Source organism: Lissotriton vulgaris, chromosome 3_1 (genome assembly GCF_964263255.1).
Source record: "Lissotriton vulgaris chromosome 3_1, aLisVul1.2, whole genome shotgun sequence".
In the NCBI taxonomy this organism is placed as follows: Eukaryota; Metazoa; Chordata; class Amphibia; order Caudata; family Salamandridae; genus Lissotriton; species Lissotriton vulgaris.
This window is the reverse complement of record NC_141689.1, coordinates 1,253,624,627-1,253,648,459: the sequence shown is the minus strand read 5'-3', so window position 1 is coordinate 1,253,648,459 and position 23,833 is coordinate 1,253,624,627. Positions and strand designations below refer to the sequence as shown.

The following is a 23,833-nucleotide window of genomic DNA, read 5'->3' as shown; positions in this document are numbered from 1 at the left end:
TTGAGGAGGGCTTGGACACAGGCTGATGCTGGGGAAGGTCCTGGAGTTGGAAATGAACGCTCACCAGCCCCCCCAAAAACATATTGGTCCTGATGCACAAGTTAACTTGTGTAACGACATATCTGTAAGAGACATTAGTTAGTGATAGATTCCTTACCTTAGAATATTCCCCAGGTGTCAGACTGGATCCGGAAAGTTTTCTGCTTAGCAGTACCCCTGCGCGCTGGTAGGTGGAGTTGTGCGGCTCCGCGTACGTTACTGGCGTCGTAAGCGCCGGGATGACGTCACAGAGACTACTTAGGCGGCACCCATGCGCGCTGACGTCCGGTCTGTACACGACTTTCCGTGCCGAAACACTGAGCCATGCAAGACACTGACCATTGGTGCATAAAACAAGGGCCCTAAAAGGGGATGACCTTAACGCTAGTAATCAGGTCGCTGAACAGGGAGGATGGATGGGGCGGTAAGGAATCTATCACTAACTAATGTCTCTTACAGATATATCGTTACACAAGTAGTAACTTGCGCATCTGAAAGAGACACGTTAATGATAGATTCCTTACCTTAGAATAGATACCCCAGCAATACCAACCCCGGTGGTGGGTCTGCGAACAAGATTAAACCAGAAAGTCACAGAGCACAGAACGGCCAAAGAAGCCGTCTCTCCGGACCTGACTGTCAAGGCAGTAGTGCTTGGAAAACGTGTGCAGCGAGGCCCACGTAGCTGCCTGACAAATGTCCTACAAGAAAACGCCACATCCCAAGGCAGTAGTGGCTGCAGTTGCCCAGGTTGAATGGGCATGCAGCCACACAGAAGGATCCTTCTTGGCCGAGGAGTAACATGCTTTGATGCACAGAACGACCCACCGGGAGATGATCCGTTTGTGCACAGCCCAACCTTTTTCGGCGCCCAAGTCGCCAGCAAAAAGCTGATCATCCACCAGGATCTGCTGTGTATGATGCAGATAAAATGCAAGCGCACGTTTTGTTTCCAGACGGTGGGGCCTCTCCTCTTCCCTTGAAGGATGGAGAGGTGGAAAGAAGGTGGGCAGAGTGATGGTCTACCTGATGTGGAAGGGCGTGACAACCTTTGGCAGAAAAGAAGGACGGGTCCTCAAAACCACCTTCCCCGGATGTATAGAAAGGAAAGAAGGTTTAGAAGAAAGGGCCTGGAGCTCACTCACTTTTCTGGCAGAGGTGATAGCAACCAGGAAGGCCGTCTTGAGAGTGAGAAGACGTAAGGGACATTTATGAAGGGGATCAAAGGGAGCGCACATTAGAAAAGTCAAGACAAGATTCAAGTCCCACTGAGGCATTATGAAGGGCACAGGTGGAACATATACGTAAGGCCTTTAAGGAAACTGTAAACAACCGTGGACTTATAAAGAGAAGGCTGATCTGGAAGCCGTAGAAAGGCGGAGATGGCCGAAAGATAACCTTTGACAGTGCCCAGAGCAGAGCCCTGCTGGGCCAAAGAAAGAAGGAACAGAAGAACCTCAGAAAGAGGGGCAGAAAGGGGATCCATAGCCTGTGTTGGGCACCATGCCACAAATCTGTTCCACCTGCAGGCGTATACCATTTTGGTGGAGGGACGCCTGGCTGCCAGAATGACATCACAGACTTCGGGAGGAAGATCGAAAGGTGTCAACTGTCGCCGCTCAATCTCCAAGCATGGAGGTGGAGGCTGGACAGGTTTAGGTGAAGGACCGTCCCCTGCTGCAACAGAAGATCCTCCCGAAGAGGCAGACGGATCGGGGGATCGACGCTCATAAGGAGTAGCTTGGGATACCATACTCTTTGAGCCCAGTCCAAAGCTGCAAGGATGAGTTGGGCCCGGTCGCGCCTGATCTTCTTCAGCAATATGGACAGAAGTGGTATAGGCGGAAAGGCGTACAATAGACCGTAGCTCCACTTGCGACGAAAAGCGTCTCCGAGCGAGTGCCGCCTTGGAAACTCCAATGCGCAGAACTGATGACATTGCGCGTTCTCTTCGGTGGCAAACAGATCTAACCAAGGCTCTCCCCAAAGCAGAAAGAGACCTTGCGCCACTTCCGAGTTCAGACGCCATTCTTGATCCACCATGCACCAGCGACTGAGTTCGTCCGCTCTGGCGTTCAGAGAACCTGCCAGGTGTTGAACCATCAAGGTAATGCCTTGATGTTCCAGCCATGTCCAGAGGCGCAGAGCCTCTTGACCCTACTCTGCCCTGTTTGTTGCAATACCACATGGCGGTGGTGTTGTCCGTGAACACCTGCACTACACTTCCCCGGACAGAGGGAAGGAATTCCTTCAGTGCAAGCCAGATCGCCCTCAGCTCCAGAAGGTTGATATGGAGCCGGGACTTCGCCGGAGACCAGAGGCCTCTGATCTCCGCCTCTCCCATGTGGCCTCCCCATCCCAGGAGGGACGCAGTTGTCACTACTGTGTGCTCCGGTTGGGGAAGGGAGAGAGATCTGCCACCGACCCAATCGCGATTTGTGAGCCACCACCGTAACGGTCATGCAGCGCCCGCCGAGATATGGGCGCGATCGGCCAGGTTGCCCCGATGCTGTGCCCACTGGAACTTCAGGTCCCACTGCAGAGCCCGCATCTGCCATCTGGCATGCGTCACCAGCAGGATGCAGGAGGCCATCAGGTCCAGAAGGCAGAGGTTCATCCTGGCAAACCCGGGATAGAGGCTGAAAGAGCGGAATCATAGCCTGAATATCCCGGACTCCAGGCTCGGGAGGATAAACCAGAAACCGCAGCAAATCCAGAACCGCTCCGATAAAGAGGAGCTTCTGAGAGGGACTCAGTTGCGACTTCGGCACATTGATGGAGAACCCCAGCAAATGCAGGAGGTCGTACGTAGTCTGGAGGTGGGAGGCAACTGCCTGGGGCGAGCCCGCCTTCAAGAGCCAGTCGTTGAGGTAGGGAAGGCTTAGAGATGGAAGCAGCGGGGATGGAGGTGGACTGACCAGCTTGCTGGTTACCAGACCCGCTTCTGCGGAAGCCGCGTCCGCGCTGAGGCTGGCTCTGCCCAGGCTTCGTGGAGGAGCATGCTTGGGTACTTTTACGCTAGCCACAAAAGGAACAAAACCCAGGCGTGGCAGGGCTCTTCGTAGAAAGACCCAAGGACTTGGCCGTGGCCCTCGAGTCCTTAAAGTGCTCCAGAGTACTGTCAGCCTTGTCGCCAAAGAGGCGGAAGCCATCAAAAAGCTTGTCCATGAGCGAGCCTTAGACATCGGGCGAGAACCCGGTAGACCACAACCAGGCATGGCGCCGCAACGCCACAGTCGTGGAAATCGCCCTGCCCAAGGAAGCAGCCGTGTCCAGACCACACCTGATGGCGAACTTCGCCGCATCCTTGCCCTCCGCAATCGCTTGGGAAAGGACAGCTTGGACCTCCTCAGAACACTGATGCAGAACCTCTGCTACCGAATCCATTCCGAGTGGGAGTAACGGCCGAACAAGCAGGCGATATTAACCGACCGCAACCCCAAGTTGGCCGAGGAGAACAACCTCTTGCCATATTGGTCCAGCTTCTTAGATTCCTTATCCGGCGGAGCCGTGGGAAAGGCACTCTGCGACGTCGAGGCATAAATGACCAGGCTCTCAGGCGTGGGGTGAGTGGTCAAGAAGGCAGGATCACCAGGCGCCTAGCGACGTTCTTATCCACTGGCGCCCCCGAGGGCGGCCGCAACCAAGTGCCCAAGAGGACTTCGGTAAGGGCCTCAATGAAAGGGAGCAGCGGTTCCAACAACGTAGACGCCGTCTGAAGCACCTCCGTAAGGAGGGTGGTCTTAAGGGTCAGCATAGGGAGATGGAGAGCCTCCGCAGTACCATAGTGTAGGAAGCGCCCTCCTCCATAGTAGGCGGAGGGGAGGCAAACCCCAGGTCAGAAGACACAGCAAGTTCACCCGCATCTTGAACGTCATCCACCCAATCCTGCTCGGAGTAGCACTGCCACGCAAGGAGGTCCTCGTAGCCGTCCCAGTCCTCATCCGGCTCCGGAGTAGATGGAGCCGGTCAGAGGGCCAGCAGCCCAGGGAGTGGCGCCGGGAAAGGCGCTGGCTGGGGTCGAACTGGAGCCGCATCCCAATGTGAATCCCAGGGTGGAACGAAATGGTCAGAGAACCGGGCCAGGGGCGGGATTAACGGCACCCAGTGCGCCGCCTATGGCGGTGCTGGGGCCGGAGCCAGCGGCGCTACACCTTGCGGCGCCGGAGCCGAGGGTGCTGGATTCAGTGACTCTGGGGCCGGAGCCAGAGGCGGTGCCCCCAGGCCAACAGGATCTGGACACTGGACCGCAGGGCCCACAATCGCCCCGGCGGGAGCCCAAGGCCTAAACAGGCAGTCCTTGGCAGCAAGAAACTCTTGCATTTGTTTGGGAGTCGACGACGGACCCGGGTATAGCGGGTAGGCCGCAGGACCACAGGGGTGGAGAACCTGTTGTGCTCGTCCACCTCCGAGGAGCGACTTAGGGGGGGGGGACCTCAGAGAGCGAACACACTTCTTCGACTTCTTATGGCGTTGCTTACCGGAATCTGAAGGCTAAGACTTAGAGCCCAAGGAGCGACGGCTCGGTCCCGCGAACGGCCCCTAGACTCGGAGCATCGGTGAGAGGAGTGCCAGACTTCCAGCAACTTCCGCTGCCGCTCCCGCAAGGCCTTCGGGGCCATGGCACAGCATTCGCGACAGTCCCGGGAGTCATGGTTGGTCTCCAAGCAGTAGAGGCAGACATCATGGGGGTCCACCACTGACATATTACGCCGGCACGCCCCACAAGATTTAATGCCGGGCAACCCTACGTGCACCAGGAGTCAAGAGAAGGAGGAAAAAAGTCTCCCCCCAAAAAAAGTGGTCAAAAATGACCGAGGTACGTGCTCAATCCAGATCTGGGCTTTTCGGCACAGAAAAAGAAAGAACTGACGTCAGCGCGCATGGGTGGCGCCTAAGTAGTCTCCGTGACGTTATCCCGGTGCTTACAACGCCAGTGACGGACGCAGAGCCGCACAACGCCACCTACTGGCGAGTAGGGGTACTGCTAAGCAGAAAACTTTCCGGATCCAGCCTGACGCCTGGGGAATATTCTAAGGTGAGGAATCTATCACTTACATGTCTCTTTCAGATTGCCTCTATATGGAGATTGAAAGAACAGGAGGGCTTAGACTGACCAGGACAGAATAGCTGTACTTCACGAAAACAAGACTGTCAGTGAGATGTTTTGCCCCACCTGGTTTACAAATGTGCCGTGACGCACAAGTTACTACTTGTGTAACGATATATCTGTAAGAGACATTAGTTAGTGATAGATTCCTTACCTTAGAATATCCCCAGGCGTCAGACTGGATCCGGAAATTTTTGCGTAGCAATACCCCTGCGCGGCGGTAGGCGTCGTCTGCGGCTCCGCGTCCGTCGTCGGCGTCGTTTGCGCCGGAATGACGTCGGAGTACTTAGATGCCGCCCATGCGCGCTGAGGTCAGTTCTGATACACAGTTTTTCCGCGCCACATACGCAGAGCCGTGATAGAACCAACACTGGTGCCATGAAACTAGGGCCCTGAAAGGGGATGTCCTTACCCTAGATATCGGTTCGCAGAACGGGGAGGATGGGTGGGTCGGTAAGGAATCTATCACTAACTAATGTCTCTTACAGATATATCGTTACACAAGTGCATCTGAAAGAGACACGTTAGTGATAGATTCCTTACCTTAGAATAGATACCCCAGCAATACCAACCCCGGCGGTGGGTCTGCGAACCAATAATCACACCAGAAAGTCGTGGAGGACGGAACGGCCAAAGAAGCCATCCCTCCGGACTTGACTGTCCAGGCAGTAGTGTCTTGCGAACGTGTGCAACGAGGCCCACGTAGCTGCCTGGCAAATGTCCTGCAAGGAGACTCCTCGGCCCAAGGCAGTTGTTGGCGGAAAGGCGTACAATAGACAGCAACTCCACTCGCGACGAAAAGCGTCGCCGAGCGAGTGCCGCCTTGGAAATTCCAACGCACAGAACTGATGACATTGCGCGTTCCCTTCTGTGGCGAATAGATCTAACCAAGGCTGTCCCCATTGCTGAAAGAGGCCTTGCGCCACGTCCGAGTTCAGACGCCATTCGTGATCCATCATGCACCGTCGGCTGAGTTCGTCCGCTCTGGCATTCAGAGAGCCTGCCAGGTGTTGAACCACCAGGGTCACGACCTGATGTTCCAGCCACTGCCAGAGGCGCTGAGCCTCTGGCATAGGGTCCACGACCCCACCCCGCCTTGTTTGTTGCAGTACCACATGGCGGTGGTGTTGTCCGTGAACACCTGCACTACACTCCCCCGAACAGAGGGAAGGAATGCCTTCAGTGCTAGACGAATCGCCCGCAGCTCCAAAAGGTTGATGTGGAGCCGGGACTCCGCCGGAGACCAGAGGCCTCTGATCTCCGCCTCTCCCATGTGGCCTCCCCAGCCCTAGAGGGATGCGTCTGTCACAACCACGTGCTCTGGGTGGGGTAGGGAGAGGGATCTGCCACTGACCCAGTCGCGGTCCGTGAGCCACCACTGCAGTGGTCTCGCAGTGCCCTCCGAGATCAAGACATGATCGGACAGGTTGCCCTGATGCTGGGCCCACTGAAACTTCAGGTCCCACTCCAGAGCCCGCATCCGCCACCTGGCGTGATGCACCAGAAGGATGCAGGAGGCCATCAGCCCCAGAAGTTGCAGCGTCAACCTGACCGAGACTCGGGATAACGGCTGGAAGATGGGAATCAGAGCCTGTATATCCCAAACCCGCTGTTCGGGAGGGTAAACCCGAAACTGCGCCGAGTCGAGAACCGCTCCGATGAAGAGGAGCTTCTGAGAGGGACACAGGTGCGACTTCGGCACATTGATGGAGAACCCCAGCAAATGCAGGAGGTCGGCCGTAGTCTGGAGGAGGATGACGACTGTCCGGGGCGAGCCCGCCTTCAACAACCAGTCGTCTAGGTAGGGTAAGACTGACACCCCTAACCTGCGCAGATGAGCTGAGACTACCGCCATCACCTTTGTGAACACCCGTGGGGCGCTGGTAAGGCCGAAAGGGGAGCACAGTAAACTGAAAGTGCTCGTGGCCTACCGTGAACCGCAGGTAACGCCGGTGGGCCGGCAGGACGGGGATGTGGAAATAAGCGTCCTGCAAGTCCAACGCTACCATCCAGTCTCCTGGGTCCAGGGCAGCTAAAACCTGAGCCAGTGTCAGCATCTTGAACTTCTCTTTCCGGAGGAAGCCGTTGACGTTCCGTAGGTCCAAGATAGGGCATAGGCCCCCTTTGCCCTTCTTGGGAACCAGAAAGTAGTGGGAGTAACATCCACACCCTACTTCTGGCCCAGGAACGCGCTCAATGGCCCCCTTGGCCAAGAGGGCCGTGACTTCCTCTTGCAGAAGTTGCAAGTGATCACCCGACACGAAATGGCATGGATGGAGGGGTCGCCTCGAAGGGGAGGGAGTAGCCCCTTCGGACGATCTGCAGCACCCACCTGTCCGCCGTGATAATGCGCCAGTGGGAGAGGTGATGGCGAACCCACCCTCCCACAGGCGTCACATGGGCCTGAAAACTCGGACTAGGAACGTTTTGAGGCGGGTGCTGTGGAGGGAGGTGTGGACTGGCCTCGCCGTTGTCCCAGACCGCCGCCACGGCGGTTTCCACTACCACCACCGCGCTGTTGAACATTTTGCGGCGCGTGGCTGGCAGCACGTGTGGGGGCGCCCCTTCCGTGGCCACGAAAGGAGCGAAAAGCAACCGTTTGCTGGCGTGGGGCCGCGAGGCCCAAGGACTTGGCCGTAGCCCTGGAGTCCTTAAAACGTTCCAGCGCATGGTCTGCCTTGTCGCCGAAGAGGCGACGGCCATCGAACGGCATGTCCAGAAGTGTGGCCTGGACATCGGCCGAGAAGTTGGCGGACCTCAACCAGGCGTGGCGTCGAACCGCCACCGTCGTTGCCATTGCCCTGCCCAGTGAGTCCGTTGTATCCAGTCCACACCGGATGGAATAACGCGCTGCATCTCGGCCCTCCGCAAGGGTTTGGGCGAGTTTAGCCCGGACCTCCTCCGGGCATTGTGGCAGCACCTCCGCAACCGTGTCCCACAGAGTGTGGGTGTAGCTGGCCCAAGAGACAGGCGGTATTTACAGACCGCAGCCCTAAGCTTACAGACGAGAACACCTTCTTCCCGAACTGTTCGTATCTCTTGGATTCCCGGTCGGGCGGGGCCGACGGGAATGCGTCTGGGAATTGGAGGCCTGGATGACCAGGCTCTCGGGGGTGGGATGGGTGGACAAAAAGCATGGGTCGCCCGGGGCCGGGCGGTAGCGTCTGGCCACGTTCCTATCCACAGGCGGGCCTGTGGTGGGCTTGGATCAAGTGCCCACAAGAACGTCACATAAGGCCTCATTGAACGGCAGCAGAGGCTCGTTGGAGCTTGACTGCGGTTTAAGGACCTCAGTGAGGAGGTCAGTCCTCACGGCCGCGACGGGGAACTCAAGGTGTAAGGCCTTGGCTGCCTTTGTCAACACTACACTATATGTAGACCCCTCCTCCGAAGCCACAGTCTGAGGCGAGGTAAATCCAGTGTCTGGCGATGTGTCAAGACCACTGGCCACCCCAAGCTCATATGTCCAGTCCTGTTGAGACTGGCACTCCAGTGCCAGAGGGTCCTTAGACCCCTTCCAATCCTCCACGTCACCCGTTACCAAAAAAAACTGAATTAGTAGACGGGGCCTCCTTGTGGAAATAAAAATCTCCATAGGCTGTCGGAAGCGGCGCCCAGCGGCGCCCTTCCGGTGGCAGAGTCGGACCGTAGGGAACATTGGGGTCGGCGTCCACAGCGGGCGCCGGGGGCGACACCCGTGGGGCCAGCGCCGGCGAGGTCGACCGGCGACGACCCGGATCCGGAAGCGGATCCAGTGAGGTCCTGCGGCGTCGGGACCGAAGTCGCCGGCGGCGCCAGGGCCGAAGCACCCGGCGGCGTCGGAGCACCCGACCCGCTAGGGCCTCAAGACGGGACCGTTGGGCCCGAAGGCGCCACTGAACCCGACTGAGGAGGGAGGGACCTCATGGCCATGAGGTACCGCTCGATCTCCTCCGGCGTCGCGCCGTGCCGTGCCCCGAAGGTGTGGGGCAGGCGGCGACGCTTGAGACTCCCGCGGAGCTGCGTGGGCGGTGACACCCGAGCCCCCGGCCGCATCGTGCGAGCGTCGGAGGAACGATGACGTCTCTCCGACCTCTCATGCCTCTTACCTGAGGACTTGGAGCCTGATGACCGGTGTCCACTCCCGGAGCTGCGATGACTCCGTCCTCGTGACCTGTCCCTCGACCTCCCGTGGGACCGGGGCCGGGACCTGGAGTGGCGCGGGGCAGACTGCCGGAGCTCGAGCCGCTTGCGTGACCGCTCTCACCTAGCCTTCGACGTCAGGGCCCGGCAGTCGGAGCAGGTGCGGTCGTCGTGATCGAGGCCTAGGCACTTCAGGCACCGGCGACGGGGGTCCGTGACCGACATAAGTCGGTCGCACTTCGAGCAGGGTTTGAACCCGGGCATCCCTACCGGCACCGATAGAGTCGAAGACTCGAAGAAAAAGAATGATCAAAAAAGATCAAAAGTTTATTCAAAAAATGACTAGGGGTAGAGCTTCTCCGGATCTGCGCTAGCTGGCGCGGAAAAAAGAAGAACTGACGTGAGCCCGCATGGGCGGCGTCTAAGTACTCCGACGACGTCATTCCGGCGCTAACGACGACGGACACGGAGCCGCAGGGGTATTGCTACGCAAAAATTTCCGGATCCAGTCTGACGCCGGGGGATATTCTAAGGTAAGGAATCTATCACTAACTTGTCTCTTTCAGATATGTAGCTATTGTAGTTCTATGATTAGTAAATGTCATCATTATTGAGACTTATTAGCACCAGCATGTACCTTATCACTGCTCACTACGTATTGCTGAGATGTTTGTTGTTGATTACTCAGTAAAACAGTAATAAAAATAAAAAACATACAAGGTCCTTTATCGGGCTTCAGATAGAAGCTGGGTGGCAACTAAGATGACAAGTGACAATAACGACCACATCGACCATGATATTATTGGAATGTACCACTTTGTTCACTCCAACATTAAACAATTTTGCTGCTATATGATCCAATTAAATTTTAAAAGAGCTACATTATAAACATGTGAAATGACACTCATTTTCAGTTGGGAACAGTATCGCTACTTACGAATGAGTGACCTGTTTTTGACCATTCCGCAAACAGCATCCTCCTGCGTTGCAAACTGCACCATAGCTTCTCCCGTTGACTTGCCGTAGGAGTTGTAATCCATTGTAATCCTCATTGGGGTCAAAGGATGGAAAAACTAAGATGAATGAAAATATTTTTATGAAAACCTCAATGTGGAAAGGTTCATCGGCTGCACACAGCCTGTTAATTATCTATTTTTTCATATCTTATTTGTGCTCTGCATGCTTGGTGCTTACACTCCTAGTCCTCCTTATAGAACAAGCTCTTATGACGTGTACAGCACAACCAATCTGCTGAGCGGGTCTGAGCTAGTTGTCAAAAAATCTACTTATTTAGAGTGCCATCACAATTACAATTTTTTTCATTACAAACACAAGCAAGGTGTTGAGTAGTGACATTAGATCATCCAACTCAACAGTAAAAATGGATGGCTCTATGAATAACTGGGGTGTCATGAAGACACTTCCATAACTGGAGAGATCGTTGCCACTAGGAATAATTTTATGGTGGGAGCTACGGCAAGTATGAAGCAGACGGCAAAGACATCAAGTGCAACAAACTGGGTGGATTGAAGGAAAATGCTACTTACCATTATGCATCTGTCTTGGCATGTAGGGCTGCTGACATTCACATCTTAGCATAGATCGTTGCCTAGTGTTGGCTCCGGATGTTTGCACCTTGTTGTCTGGGAAGAGTCTTCGAAGTATCACGAGATAGGTGACTCCTTCCCTGGACTACAGTGCGCATGGGCATCTTCTCCATCTTCAGATTGTTTTTCGCCATTGTGGCAAAGATGGAGTATAGGAAAGTAAGAGATGACCATGTAAATGTATGTAAAGAAGATAACCCTGCAGCTGTGACAGGCACCATAGAGGAGGGCGGGCGATATGAATGTCAGCAGCCCTACATGCCAAGAACAGATGCATACTGGTAAGTAGCATTTTCCATTCGAGGCATGTGGGCTGCTGAATTCATATCTTAGCATAGACTGTATAGCAGTTTCTCCTCTAGTGGTGGTCACCTGTACCAGCTGCAGTGGTTTGAAAAAGAGTTTTAAGGACAGCCTGGCCCACAGCAGCTTGTTGCTTAGCTTTCACGTCAACAGAGTAATGTTTAATGAAAGTGTGTATGGTAGACCATGTAGCTGCCCTACATATGTCTTCTAGGGGAATATTTCCCAGGAAAGCCATGGATGCTCCCATTTTGCGCGTTGAATGGGCTTTTGGGGGAACTGTTAAAGTGCGCTTTGCCTTTTGATAGCATATTTGAATGCATTTAACTATCCATCTGGCTATTTCTGTCTTAGAAATGGGATTACCCTTATGTTGTGGTGAAAAGGCAACAAATAGTTGCTTTGTCTTTCTGAATGATTTAGTTCAGTCAAAGTAATATAGCAGGGCTCTTTTAATGTCTAGTGTGTGTAGAGCTCTTTCAGCCACTGACTGCGGGTTTTGAAAGAAAACTGGCAATTGTATGGACGGATTGATGTGGAAAGCGGAGATAACTTTTGGCATAAATTTAGGGTTTGTACGAAGCACTACCTTATTGTGGTGTATTTGCATGAAGGGTTCCTGAATGGTTAGTGCTTGTAGCTCACTCACTCGCCTGAGGGAGGTAATGGCAATAAAAAATGCCACCTTCCATGTTAAGAATTGTAGTTCACATGAATGAAGTGGTTCGAAGGGTGGTCCCATGAGTCTGGTAAGTACTATGTTTAAGTTCCAGACTGGTGAAGGTGGATGCTTTGGAGGGATAATTCTTTTAAGTCCTTCTATAAAAGCTTTGATAGGTGGTATTCTGAACAGGGACACGTTGTCTGCTTTGAAGATATGCTGCTATAGCAGCAAGGTGTAGCCTTATGGATGAGTATGCTAGATTACATCTTTGAAGATGTAGCAGATAACAGATTATGTTTTGGATGGAGGCATCTAATGAATTGATTTGGTTATTATTACAATAAATTACAAATCTTTTCCATTTAGCTGCGTAGCATGCTCTGGTAGTGGGACGCCTTGCTACCTTGATAATGTTCATGCAGTCTGGAGGCAAGTTAAGATATCCGAACTAAGACCTCAGGAGCCAGATTGCTAGGTTCATCTGATTGGGATCTGGGTGCCTGATTTCTCCATGGTTCTGTGTTAGCAATTGTAGCGAAAGGCGCAGTCTTTGGGGAGTAACTACTGAGAGTTCTAGGAGCGTAGTGTACCATGGCTGTCTTGCCCATGTGGGAGCAACCAGGATCATTGTGAGTGACTGTTGCCTTAGTTTGCGTGCCACTAATGGAATCAGTGGGGTTGGTAGAAAAGCGAACGCAAATCTGCCTGACCAGTTCATCCATATCGCATTGCCTTGTGACAACGGGTGTGGGAACCTGGCGGCAAAGGACGGGCATTTTGAGTTTTCTTTTGTGGCAAACGGATCTATTTCTGTATGCCCCCACTTTTGGAAGAATGGTTGTAGAACTTGAGGGGGAATCTCCCATTCGTGTATTTGTTGACTGTGTCGGCTTAGTAGATCTGCTATCTGATTGTCTATTCAGGGAGGTGTTCTGCCAGGAGGAAAATGTTCTTTGGAATTGCCCACCTCCATATGCTCTGTGCTAGGTGAGATAGCTGCAGAGAGTGTGTCCCTCCCTGTTTTTGGATGTAGTACATGGCTGTCATGTTGTCCGTCCGGATTAACACAGCTTTGTTGCGCAAGTATTTCTGAAAGGCTTTCATTGATAGAAATACTGCTAGTACCTCTAAGTGGTTATATGTAGTGTCTTTTGCTTGACTGTCCAGAGACCTTGGACTGTGTATTGAAGGAGATGGGCTCCCCAACCTGTCAGTGATGCGTCCGCTGTTAATACTACTTGTGGAACTGGCTCTTGGAACAGTCGCCCCTTGGAAAGGTTTTGTGGGTTCCACCTACAGAGAGTTGTAAGTGCGACTGTCTACCAACACTAGGTCTTTTAGTTGTCCTGGAGCTTGGTTCTACTGCCGTGCTAGGCATTCCTGCAAGGGGCGCATTTGAAGCAGAGTATGAGGGACAATGAATATGCAGGAGGCCATCATGTCTATAAGCTGCATGAACACTCGATATGGCAGGGAGTGTTGTGGCTGAAATCTTTGAATGAGAGACTGTATTTTGGCTATCCTGGCTGGATTTGGATATGCCTTCGCCACTGAGGTATTTATTGTTGCTCCCAGATATTGTTGTATGTGGCAGGGTTGCAGATGTGATTTTGGGTAATTTATGGAAAATCCTAGACTGTGCATGTAGCTGGATTGTCTGCAACGTATGGGTTGCACACTGTGCGTATGAGTTAGCTTTTATGAGCTAATCGTCGAGGTAGGGGAACACATGGATGTGTTGCCTTTTGAGGTGTGCTGCTACTACTGCTAGGCATTTTGTAAAAACCCTTGGTGCTGTAGTTACCCCGAAGGGGAGAACTTTAAATTGATAGTGGTGACCTTCTATTGTGAACCTGAATTATTTCCTGTGAGCTGGATGTATAGGGATGTGAAAGTATGCATCTTTGAGGTCTAATGTAGCAAGGAAGTCGCCTTGCTGGAGTAGTGGGAGTACTTGTTGTAGAGTGATCATATGGAAATGCTCTGAGAGTATGTATTGGTTCAGAGGTCTGAGGTCCAATATTGGTCTGAGGGATCCGTCCTTTTTGGGAATGAGGAAGTATAAACAGTATACTCCTGTCCCTTGATGTTGAAAAGGTACTGGCTCTATGGCACCCTTTACCAGCATGGAAAGAACCTCTTGTTGTAACAGCGTGATGTGTTCTTTGGACATTGGACGGTGTTTTGGCAGTATGTTGGGTGGAGTAGAAGTGAGTTCCAGGTAGTAACCATACTGGATAATTTGTCTCACCCACCTGTCTGTCTTAATGGCGTTCCAGACTGGTAGGAATTGTGTTATTCTGCCTCCGGCTGGTGTTAAGTGGTCTGGAGGGAGTGTGAACAATTCACTGTTTGTTGGCGGTGGAGGCTCTGGTGTTATTACCACCACGTCCTCTGCCCTTGTTATTGTTCCCTCTATAACCTCCTCTGTTGGAGCCTTTATTAAAGGTGCCTTGTGTAGTACTTTTAAATGATGAAGTTTGGGATGTGTTGCCTCTGCCTGAGCCTCTAAAAGAGGAGCGACGAAAGGAGCTCCTAGACTGTTGAAATTGAAGTGCACCCATGGACTTAGCGGTGTCAGTATCTTTTTTCATCTTTTCTAAGATGGTATCAACTGCAGGGCCAAACAAGAAATCCTGGTTAATGGGTTGATTGAGTATGGTAGATTGCACCTCATTTTTAAAACCCGAGATGCAGAGCCAGGCATGCCGGCGTAGCAACACACTAGTGTTGACAGACCTAGCGGCTGTATCAGCTGCATCAAGGGCGCATTTTATGAGGGCGTTAGTGATGAATTTCCCTTCCTGTATTAGGTCATTAGCTTTTGCTTTATAGGGTTCTGGTAGGTGTTGTAATAATCCCTCCAGTTCAACATAGTGTGCTCTGTCATAGCGTGCTAGGAGAGCTTGTGTATTGGCAATTCAGGTATTTGCTGCCTGAGAGGCCATTCTTTTCCCTGAGGCTTCTAAGATTTTTGACTCCTTGTCAGAGGGGGGGGGGGATCACCTGTTTGCAAATTTGCCCTTTCCCTAGCATTAGACACAACTAGAGAGTCTAGAGGTAACTGAGACTTGATATAAGAGGGGTCTGTAGGGGCTGGTTTAGATTTCTTTTCAATTCTTGGATTGAGGACAAGCGCACTTGCTGGGTCTTTAAAGATGTCTGGTGCGTGCTTTAGTACTCCCTTTAGCATGGGGAGTATACGTACACTTTTCTCTGATGTTGGGAAGGTGTTAAATAGGAAATCCTCCTCTACAGGGTCAGTGTGCATGCTTACACCATGATACTGAGCTGCTCTGTCAACCAACTGGTTAAAGGCGACAGTGTCATCCGTAGGAGATGGCTTTGTGGGGTATGGCGAGGGATCGGGTATGGGTTGTGTATCATATGGGTCATCAGGGTCATTCTGATTCCTTGATCATCAGGGTTTATAAAATCCTGTTGAGGGTCTTCACCCATGTGTTCTCCCTCATCATAGTGTGGAGGTGTAGGAGAATATGGAACATAAGGCATGTTAGGAGTGAAAGGAGGAGGTGTGAAAGGTCTAGAAGGAGATGTCCAAAAGTCCTTTTTAGGTCGAGCAGACCTACCTTCAATGCGTAAGCATTGATGGTGTCTGCTTCAGACCTATTATTACCAGTATTTATGAATGAAGACACGACTCAGACGCGCGCTTTTGCAGTCAGTTTTGACCGCGGTAGCGCGCTTCTGAGCCGCGCTTGCGCAGACTAACTCGCTTCCCCCGCATGCATTAACGGCACAGACACAGCCAGCCCCCACCCCTTTGTATGCATGCACACACACACACACACACACACAGGCGCGCGCACACATACACACGCTGCCGCCCCCCCTGCAAACACACACACACGCACGCAAACACACGCCGCCGCAGCCCTCTACCCTGCCGATCATTACCGGGGCTCTTCTGACGCGCACACATACACACGCTGCCCCCCCCCCTGCACACACACACACGCACGCATACACACGCCGCCGCAGCCCTCTACCCTCTACTTTGCCGATCCTTACCGGGGCTCTTCTGATTGTAGCGGGCTTCCATGGCTCCTGCTGCTCTCACGGATGCTCGTTACGGCGCTGACGTCGGTACGCCCAGGGCGCGGCCTAGTATGTTTATGTCAATGGCTATAGGCCAGCGTCCTCAGGTCGCTGTAGTCACAGCTTGTGTCGTCCCTCTTCTATGTCTCCTCTCGTCCTGCCGAGCGCGCGCAGCCCTGGCTCCCTCTTGCCTATTGACAGTGCTCTTGACCCCGAGTGCTCCGGCGCGCGCTAGCTTGGCTGCGGGAGAAGTGTGCGCCACTCGCAGAGGCACCGGGGCTGCGCCGACCGAGCGGGGGAAGTTCACTGAGGAGAACCGGGAGCCTCTGAAAGTAACAAGGACTCGAGGCCGCCTCGGAGAGCGCTCTTCTCACTTCGAGTCTTTACAAATGTTTTACGGATGCATGTATTTTTCAATGGTGTTGTTGAAACACAAGTTTAATGATTTCACATATATAATAGCAATTACGTTGTTGCACAACAGTCGATTAATAACAGTGAAATGTGCGACTTTGTTGGAATATTTAAGAATGAATAGATTACTGTACTTGTCCCAGTTAATCTCTTGCGCACTAACATTGGCCCCTATTGTGGAGTTGTTTTTGTTGAGACAGCTGCAGGCACTGATGTCATATTTTTCAGTACTTAAGTCCGAGAGAACTCATTGTTAGGCATTTAATGGTTGGAAGTTAGACGGCACTTCAAAGATACTTTAATTAACTCCGTGCCCTTTTGCTTCCTGAGGTAATCACGCACGAACAGTAAGGTACAATGAATGCACTTTAATTAAACCGTGTTGGATAGACTGAGTACAGAGACCACCAGTTCACAAAGACATTTGCTCTTAAGAACACCGGCACGTTCAAATGCCATTATTTACCAGTGCAAATTGACCTTTAATATTCATAAAACGTGAGTTTAAACAAAAATCTTTTCACTCACTTAGCCAATTTTGGGTCATTTTACTTGTGAGTTCATCTGGAACTAGAGGCGAGGAGTGCACTTTCAGGGTTGGGGTGCCTTGGAAAGTTTGAGCATGCTAACTAACTTGTAAGTCTGTCAGTATTCATCTTTTTCTCTGTCTATAGGCATTTGGGGATTTACTCCTGATGAGAGCAGGAGTAAATCATTTTCCAGCGTGAGAACGAGAATAGAGCACCCGAAAAATTCTTTTGAAGTAATGCACGGGGTTTCTGCAAAGGAAAACTACTTTCCAAATACAGAAAAAAACAGTAAAAAGGTTCAACTGCACTAATTCCAGACATTCAGACATTTTTGCATGCATCCTTCTATACCCACAGTTTCCGTAACGTTCCTTGACGTCAAGTGCATACTGGGAGCCCCTGTTTCAGCAGCTGGCCCTTCACTCGCCGTCTGCCAGGCACAGAATGTGTTAATGTGTTGTGGCTATAAAGCTCTCGCTGGTTCCCCCTTCAGGCCAAAGCTCTCCCTAAGTGTGATAACATTTAAATAAATGAAAACGGTGATCTCTATAAATTGTATGGTGGCAAGGTCTGCCGAAGCAACTGCTTCCAGGCTGCTGCAGTAGGCACAGTAATCCGCTGATCTATTTCGCCCTCAAAGACAAGAGTTGCGCCGGGGTTAATGCAGACATAAAGCGCTGTGTGCTTGGGTGTAAGGGCTCTGTACCTCCGCTATTCTGGGGGTTCTCAGTAACAATTCCTGGCAGGCGGGTGGGGGCGTTGACATGAACCACCTGAGTTACCTTCTGACGCCGTGTGCGTCACTGGCTGAATCCGAAATACTGTATATTGTAATATGTGGCCTTTATTTTAGTCCTAAATTAATCAATTAGTTTAAAAATACCACATTATACACGTAAGCTTACTTCTACCAATTAATTTAACAGTAATAAGACAATAAATATATTTAAACAGGTACATTTAGCCGTACTTATAAACTGCAGATGTCAACGTATTTAACCACACAATATCAGATATAGGTCACTGTAATGTATCCAATACTGTTACTGGAGCCGATAACACACTGGGGCAAAAACGTGTATTAAAAGAAAAAAAGCATTTGCAATGCAATAGGTCTCGCATATACGCAAGTTTAAGCTATTGGCATTGTAAATGACAATGCCTTTTATTAATGTTTTAAAAACAAAAATAAAAGGCATTGTCATTTACAATGTCAATAGCTCAAACTTGTTTAATTATTGTTCGCCATTGCCTTTGCACTTCCTTTCCCAATTTAAATGTACATGGATAACATAAAGGTGCTTACCCACAAAAACCACTTGCTTGTTTATCCCCAAAACTACCTGTCCAAAGGATACATCTAGGTTGGCTCGCAGTCAGACGCTGCCTAAATTAGAAATCCCCAGACCTAGGCTTCTAGCAGTGTATTTCTCCTATTCTGTTAATCTCCGGCCTAGAACAGCTCAAATTTTGTTAACCGGTAACAACTATTTGTCAAACATTTTCGAAGCAATATTTTTAGGGCTTTTGTATTGCATTTTGCTTCTAATCTTTTGATTATAATTTTATTGCACTTTAATTTGTGGTCAAATGTAACGCTTTTTCGTACAACTGCTGGAGTTTTAGTGCACAGAACCCCTGCTACCGTTCGAGGCGACAGGGTGTTTTTTGATAGTCATGAATAAAATTCAAGAATAAATATGTTGAAAGAGAGTATGTAACCGTCAATTTGAACACATGCGCTGGGTGTTTAGCCCTGATATGCAGCATGCATGGTACAGAGAACTCACCCCTAGTGGTCAGGTTTCTTCTGGAAACAGGTACATCTGTGAAATGTGTTGCAGTCTTCATATGATGCTAAACTGGGGCTCAAAATGCTGAAGGGATCTGTAGAATATGGAACGCTGTAGGACATTTTTTTAAATCTGGCCCTTTCTAGGTCAGGCTGGTTTCTTTCTCCTTTCAGGCTGTCTCATCCATTTTTGCCTCTTCACCATCCCTCCTCTATCCTGCTGGTCATTCCTATTTTTCCATTCCCCTTTGCTATTTTCCTTCATATTACTGCCCCCCTCTCCCTTCTGCGTTTTACAGTTTCTACGTTGTCCTCTAGCCTCTATTAAACGTATGCACCTCATCTCTCCACCCCCTCGCCTCTCCCCTCCCCTGAAGTGTCCCCCTTTTCCTCACAACCCCTTCACACTTCATCCTCTGACTGGCCGTGTCCCCACTATCTATCTATCGCCCTCACTCACTCTATCGGCCTCACCACAGTATCACTCGTCACCACCACAGCATCAATCTGTGCAAACATTCAACAACAACTGGTTCAAATATGTTCTCTCAATGTTTCAAGCTTTATTACAAATGTCACAAAAAGATGTTAATATTTCACTTCTGTTCTTGGATTTTCGTCACAATAAAATACACGGAACATAATCTTCACAAAAGTTACTTACGAACGTTTATGCTATTGCCATTATAAATTACAATAACTTTTATTTAAGTATTAATTATTTTTAAAAAGCCATTGCTTTGTAATATCAATACATCCAAGTCACGTAAATACAACATATTGCATTACAAATGCTATAGGTGTCACATTTGCGAAAGTTAAAACTATTGGCATTGTAAATTACAAAGCTATTAATTTCGCTATTTTCAAAACGAACACATAAATAAAAAATGTGTCATTTACAATACCAATAGCTCAAACCTTCCTAATGCTAGACCGATTGCATTGCAAATGCTTGTTCTTAGGAGGAACAGGAGAAGGAGCCTCAGTGTCCAGTCTTCTCTTGTTCTAACTGTAAACTGCTATATGTCCTGTATCAGGTTCTATATACAGTCTATTTTGGTCTGGGCTCACTGGATCAGGCTGAAAAAACTCTTCTTCCACTGTCTGTGGCTTCGGCGCCGATGTTTTTGGATCGGCCGCTTGCTTGTTTTTATTTTTCTGTTGAGCTTTTTTCGGCTCGACGTCCTTTGTCGGACCGACCGCTCTTTTCGGCTCAACGGCCTTGGCCGACTCGACGACCTTCTTCGGTTCGACGGTCTTTTTCGGGTCGACGGCCTTCTTCGGCTCGGTGGCAGTCTTCGGATCGACAACTTTTTTCGGGTCGATTACTTTTTTCGGGTCGACGACTTTTTTCGGTTCGACTGCCTTTTTCGGTTCGACGGCCTTCTTCGGCTCGGTGGCAGTCTTCGTATCGACAACTTTTTTCGGGTCGATTACTTTTTTCGGGTCGACGACTTTTTTAATGTCGGCGCCTGGTCTGCGGAAGTTTTTGAGTCGTCGGCCTTTTTGGTGAGTGTTTTGTTCGGTGCTAGGGTACCAGAAGGATTGGGTATGGTCTTCGGAGCCAAACCGGAAGGCGAGGCTTCTGAAGCGGTGTTTTGGTCGCGGCTAAGGCTTTTAGGCGATGCTTTGACCTGAGCCTTGTCTGGAGGTGGAGGCAGGAAGGGGCTTTGGTACTCACGGTTTGCCCCGGTGGGATGTTGTCATCGAAGTCCGACTGGTCTTCTACTGTGACTAGTTCTAGGTCGGAGTCCGCTGCCTCTGGGAGTTCATGTTAGTCGTCGAAAATGTTTTCCAGTTCAGGTGCCTGTCGCTGCATCTCTTGTTGAGCAGCTCTTCGGTTCTGGATAGTTTTCTCGACCGGAACTGAGCACATTCTGGACAGTTTTTTTCGTAGTGCTCCGGAGATAGGCACCTGTTGCATACTGTATGCTTGTTGCTATGTGGAAACTTGGATCGACATTGTGGGCATCTTTTGAACGGGGTCCTTTCCATTGGCAGGAGGCCCACGTGGTGTCGAATAGGCCCAACGGCCCGCGTCGACTACCAGAGATAGATGGAAAGAGTTGTTGAGTCGAGGGATACCGAGCAGAAACAATACAGTCGAAACTATAAGGTTTTTGGCCTTAGAAAGTAGGAAAACTTCGGTCCCGAAGTTGGAGTTGTCTAAGTGCATCCGAACCCAATGGCGGAGAAAAACAATCTGAAGATGGAGAAGATGCCCATGCGCACTGTAGTCCAGGGGAGGAGTCACCTATCTTGTGATACTTTGAAGACTCTTCCAAGATAACAAAGTGCAAACATCCGGACCCAACACTAGGCGGCGATTTGCGCTAAGATATGAATTCTGCAGCCCACATGCCTCGAACAGTATCTTTTTAAGGGATAGCCTAAATAACATAACTTTAGACATCACTGAACTAAGACTTTATGCCAGTGCACAGATGAACTCTGTTTAGTACAAGTTTTTACTGACTAAAGACCATTCCACAAGAATAGAACGTATCAGTGTGCAGTCACTTTTGACCCTCAAATTAGTCCCTGTTCGAAGGCAAGATCTCTGATTTAGGGGTGCTGGCTTAGGTCTTGTAAAGCCCTAGAATATAATAAAGACACTCCACAATAGAGAAAAAAGTGTAAAAGAGACCACAGAAGATGTTTTCCACCATTCAATCACTTTTTTGGAATGAAGCCTATAATAATTATTAACACATCCTTGCAAACCATTTTGACAGAAATACATAGGTCCTTAAACACCGGCATGCGTGATGTGCTCCATTATCTCACCAGCTAATGGAAACAAATTACAATAAAGTGTAAACATCTTAGTTGTATGGCAATTATGCTTTTGGTGCCTTGTCAGGAGTGGTATTGCATAAGAGCATTCCTCAGACTTGAAAATGCCATTCCTGGATAGAGTTTAACCAGACCTGATAAAGAAGATTGAGTTGGCCTTCATATGCAGTGCTGTCTCTTCTTTCCACCAGATAGTGGCAGAACCAATTGATCTATCAATGGCAAGATTAACTTAACGAAGGATAGGAAGTCATCAGGCAGAGCCAGTGAAACTGTTGCAGACAATGGCCTAGGACGAGAGGTGGGCAAGCCACACTCGAGCCAGATGCTGGCTCAGCTCCAGGTCTTTTGGACCTTCAAGTCCAAAACGAACCAAGCTTTTGTGGGAGGCTATGTGCAAAATGGATACAGCTGTCAACCATCTACCACTGGGGCGAGGTTTGAACCTTGGCCACAGTTCCGCATCATGTGAATTGCAGCAAATTTCCTTTGGACAAAAAAACAGAAAAAAACAACTAAAAAGCACTGGCAAAGCCAACAGGTCTTACCTATGTAAAAGCTATTGGCTTTGCTAATGTGTGTTAGCCATTTTGTAAACCAACGTGGCTGCTTTTCAGCATGGTACAGAGGAGAATGGTGTGGAGTGGTGTGCCACAGAGTGGAGTGTTGAAGTGTCTGACAGCCCTCTGGACTCATATGATTGGCGAACCGAGGGTTTGGTGGGTAAGGCACTCCTTCACATCTGTGATGGAGGGCCTTGTCCACCAAACTTTAACACAGGTGCTTAATATTACAGGAGAACAAAGCGCCTTGAGTGCATTACAGTTAGAAGGAATAGTGGGCATGATTGCTGAGTAATGAGGCGCACCGAAGAACAAAAAGCATGCAATTAGTACATGTGCAAATAGAAATAGGCTTGTATTTATCAACATTCACACAACACAGTGCTGCGTGAAAATTTCTAACACTGTGTTGTGTGAATGTAAAAAGAATTGTACAGTGCTAGATTTGCTCAGAGTGACACACTGATGATGTAAACCTCCACAACTGTGTAAAAAAGCTTTTTTAGCATGATGCCAATTGTTGTGTAGTGAAACAAGAGCAAGACTGCTGTGTCTAATGTGAAATTTGTACTCCAAGTGCAGCTTCTGGTGCAAATTTGCGAGGACAATCAACAAAGGCTAAACCACGTAAAATGGGAAATTTCACGTTGGGAGTGGGAATATCATACAATACTCCACTTGTCCCTTGTATGTGCCTAGTTTGTTGTGCTGACACTATGCAGCACACAGTCTCATGGGCTGATTGATGACCTGACTGGCTGCTCTTTGATGTTACAGTCTCCTCCTCAACGTCACACGTTGCCCTTTAATTCCCAAAGATTGTTCTGTGGATTCATAAGTTACTTAACGACCTAACTAACAGCTCTATGTCCTTATAGGATGCTGTTTTACCTGCTGGGATTACTTAAGGCCACTAAGGCAGGTAGAGGAATATATACATCACTCCCTGACCGTTATGCCTATTGTATAACCTAAGCTACTCTATCACCCCATGAGATGCACTAGGACTGCAGTTTTTCTGTCAATTTATAGGCCACTTTATGACGTCACTGGTTGCTCTACCGCCTCACAGACTACTCTATATCCCCAGATGATGTTCTAGGACCTCACAGGTCACTCAATGCCGATGCTCATTAGTCTATGACCTCACAGGCCTATGTCCTCACAGACCACTCAATGAAAATGTAGGATTATCTATGACCTCACAGGTCGTTCTGTCACCTCAAAGGCCACTTAACAGCACAGGTTATTCTATGACCTTAAGTCTGCTCTGAGCCTGATGATTCCACACAACTCTGCAAACGGGTCTGTGCCATAACAGGGATTATGTCAAATCAGCAAAGGAGAACAAGCGTTTCTCTTACTGACTCGTCCAGCGCACGAGTTATCTATGCACTTGGGTTGTAAAATCACAAGAGGAAGGAAACCTACTGTTTCAGCAGATCATTTTACCATCACCTCTAACAGCATATGTGGTTTTCATGCAATAACCCACATACTTTTGTGTCTAATTGTAAATCTTGCTGCTGCTCACAACTGCAGGCCTTATGTACCACACAGTGAAGATGCTAGTACATCAAATTTTTCAGCAAGCTCAGGACAATGCAACTAGACTAAGGAATCTGATGGCGCTCTGTAAAATGTGGCAGTCTCACTTGGCTGGACCAGGGTCAGGCGGTGCTGCATGCAATGTCCTGAGATTTAGGAAAAGCTAAAGCATACAACTGGGCGGTATGTTAAAATATAGGATGTCGGTAATATTGACCTTTATAGCAATTCTAGAATATAGATGAGCAAGTCATAGGCATTTATAAGTTAACAAGGTCTTCGC

General features: G+C 49.8%; 1 protein-coding gene across 1 annotated transcript in view; it reads right to left on the bottom strand.

Annotated features, from left to right (window-relative positions):
- GRSF1 (G-rich RNA sequence binding factor 1) overlaps positions 1-23,833 on the bottom strand; it is a 484,726-nt gene that overhangs the window by 91,617 nt on the left and 369,276 nt on the right. Inside the window, exon 8 of the mRNA XM_086961766.1 lies at positions 10,209-10,344. Coding sequence (XP_086817892.1) covers positions 10,209-10,344 — 136 coding nt within the window. The remainder of the gene's footprint in view (positions 1-10,208; positions 10,345-23,833) is intronic.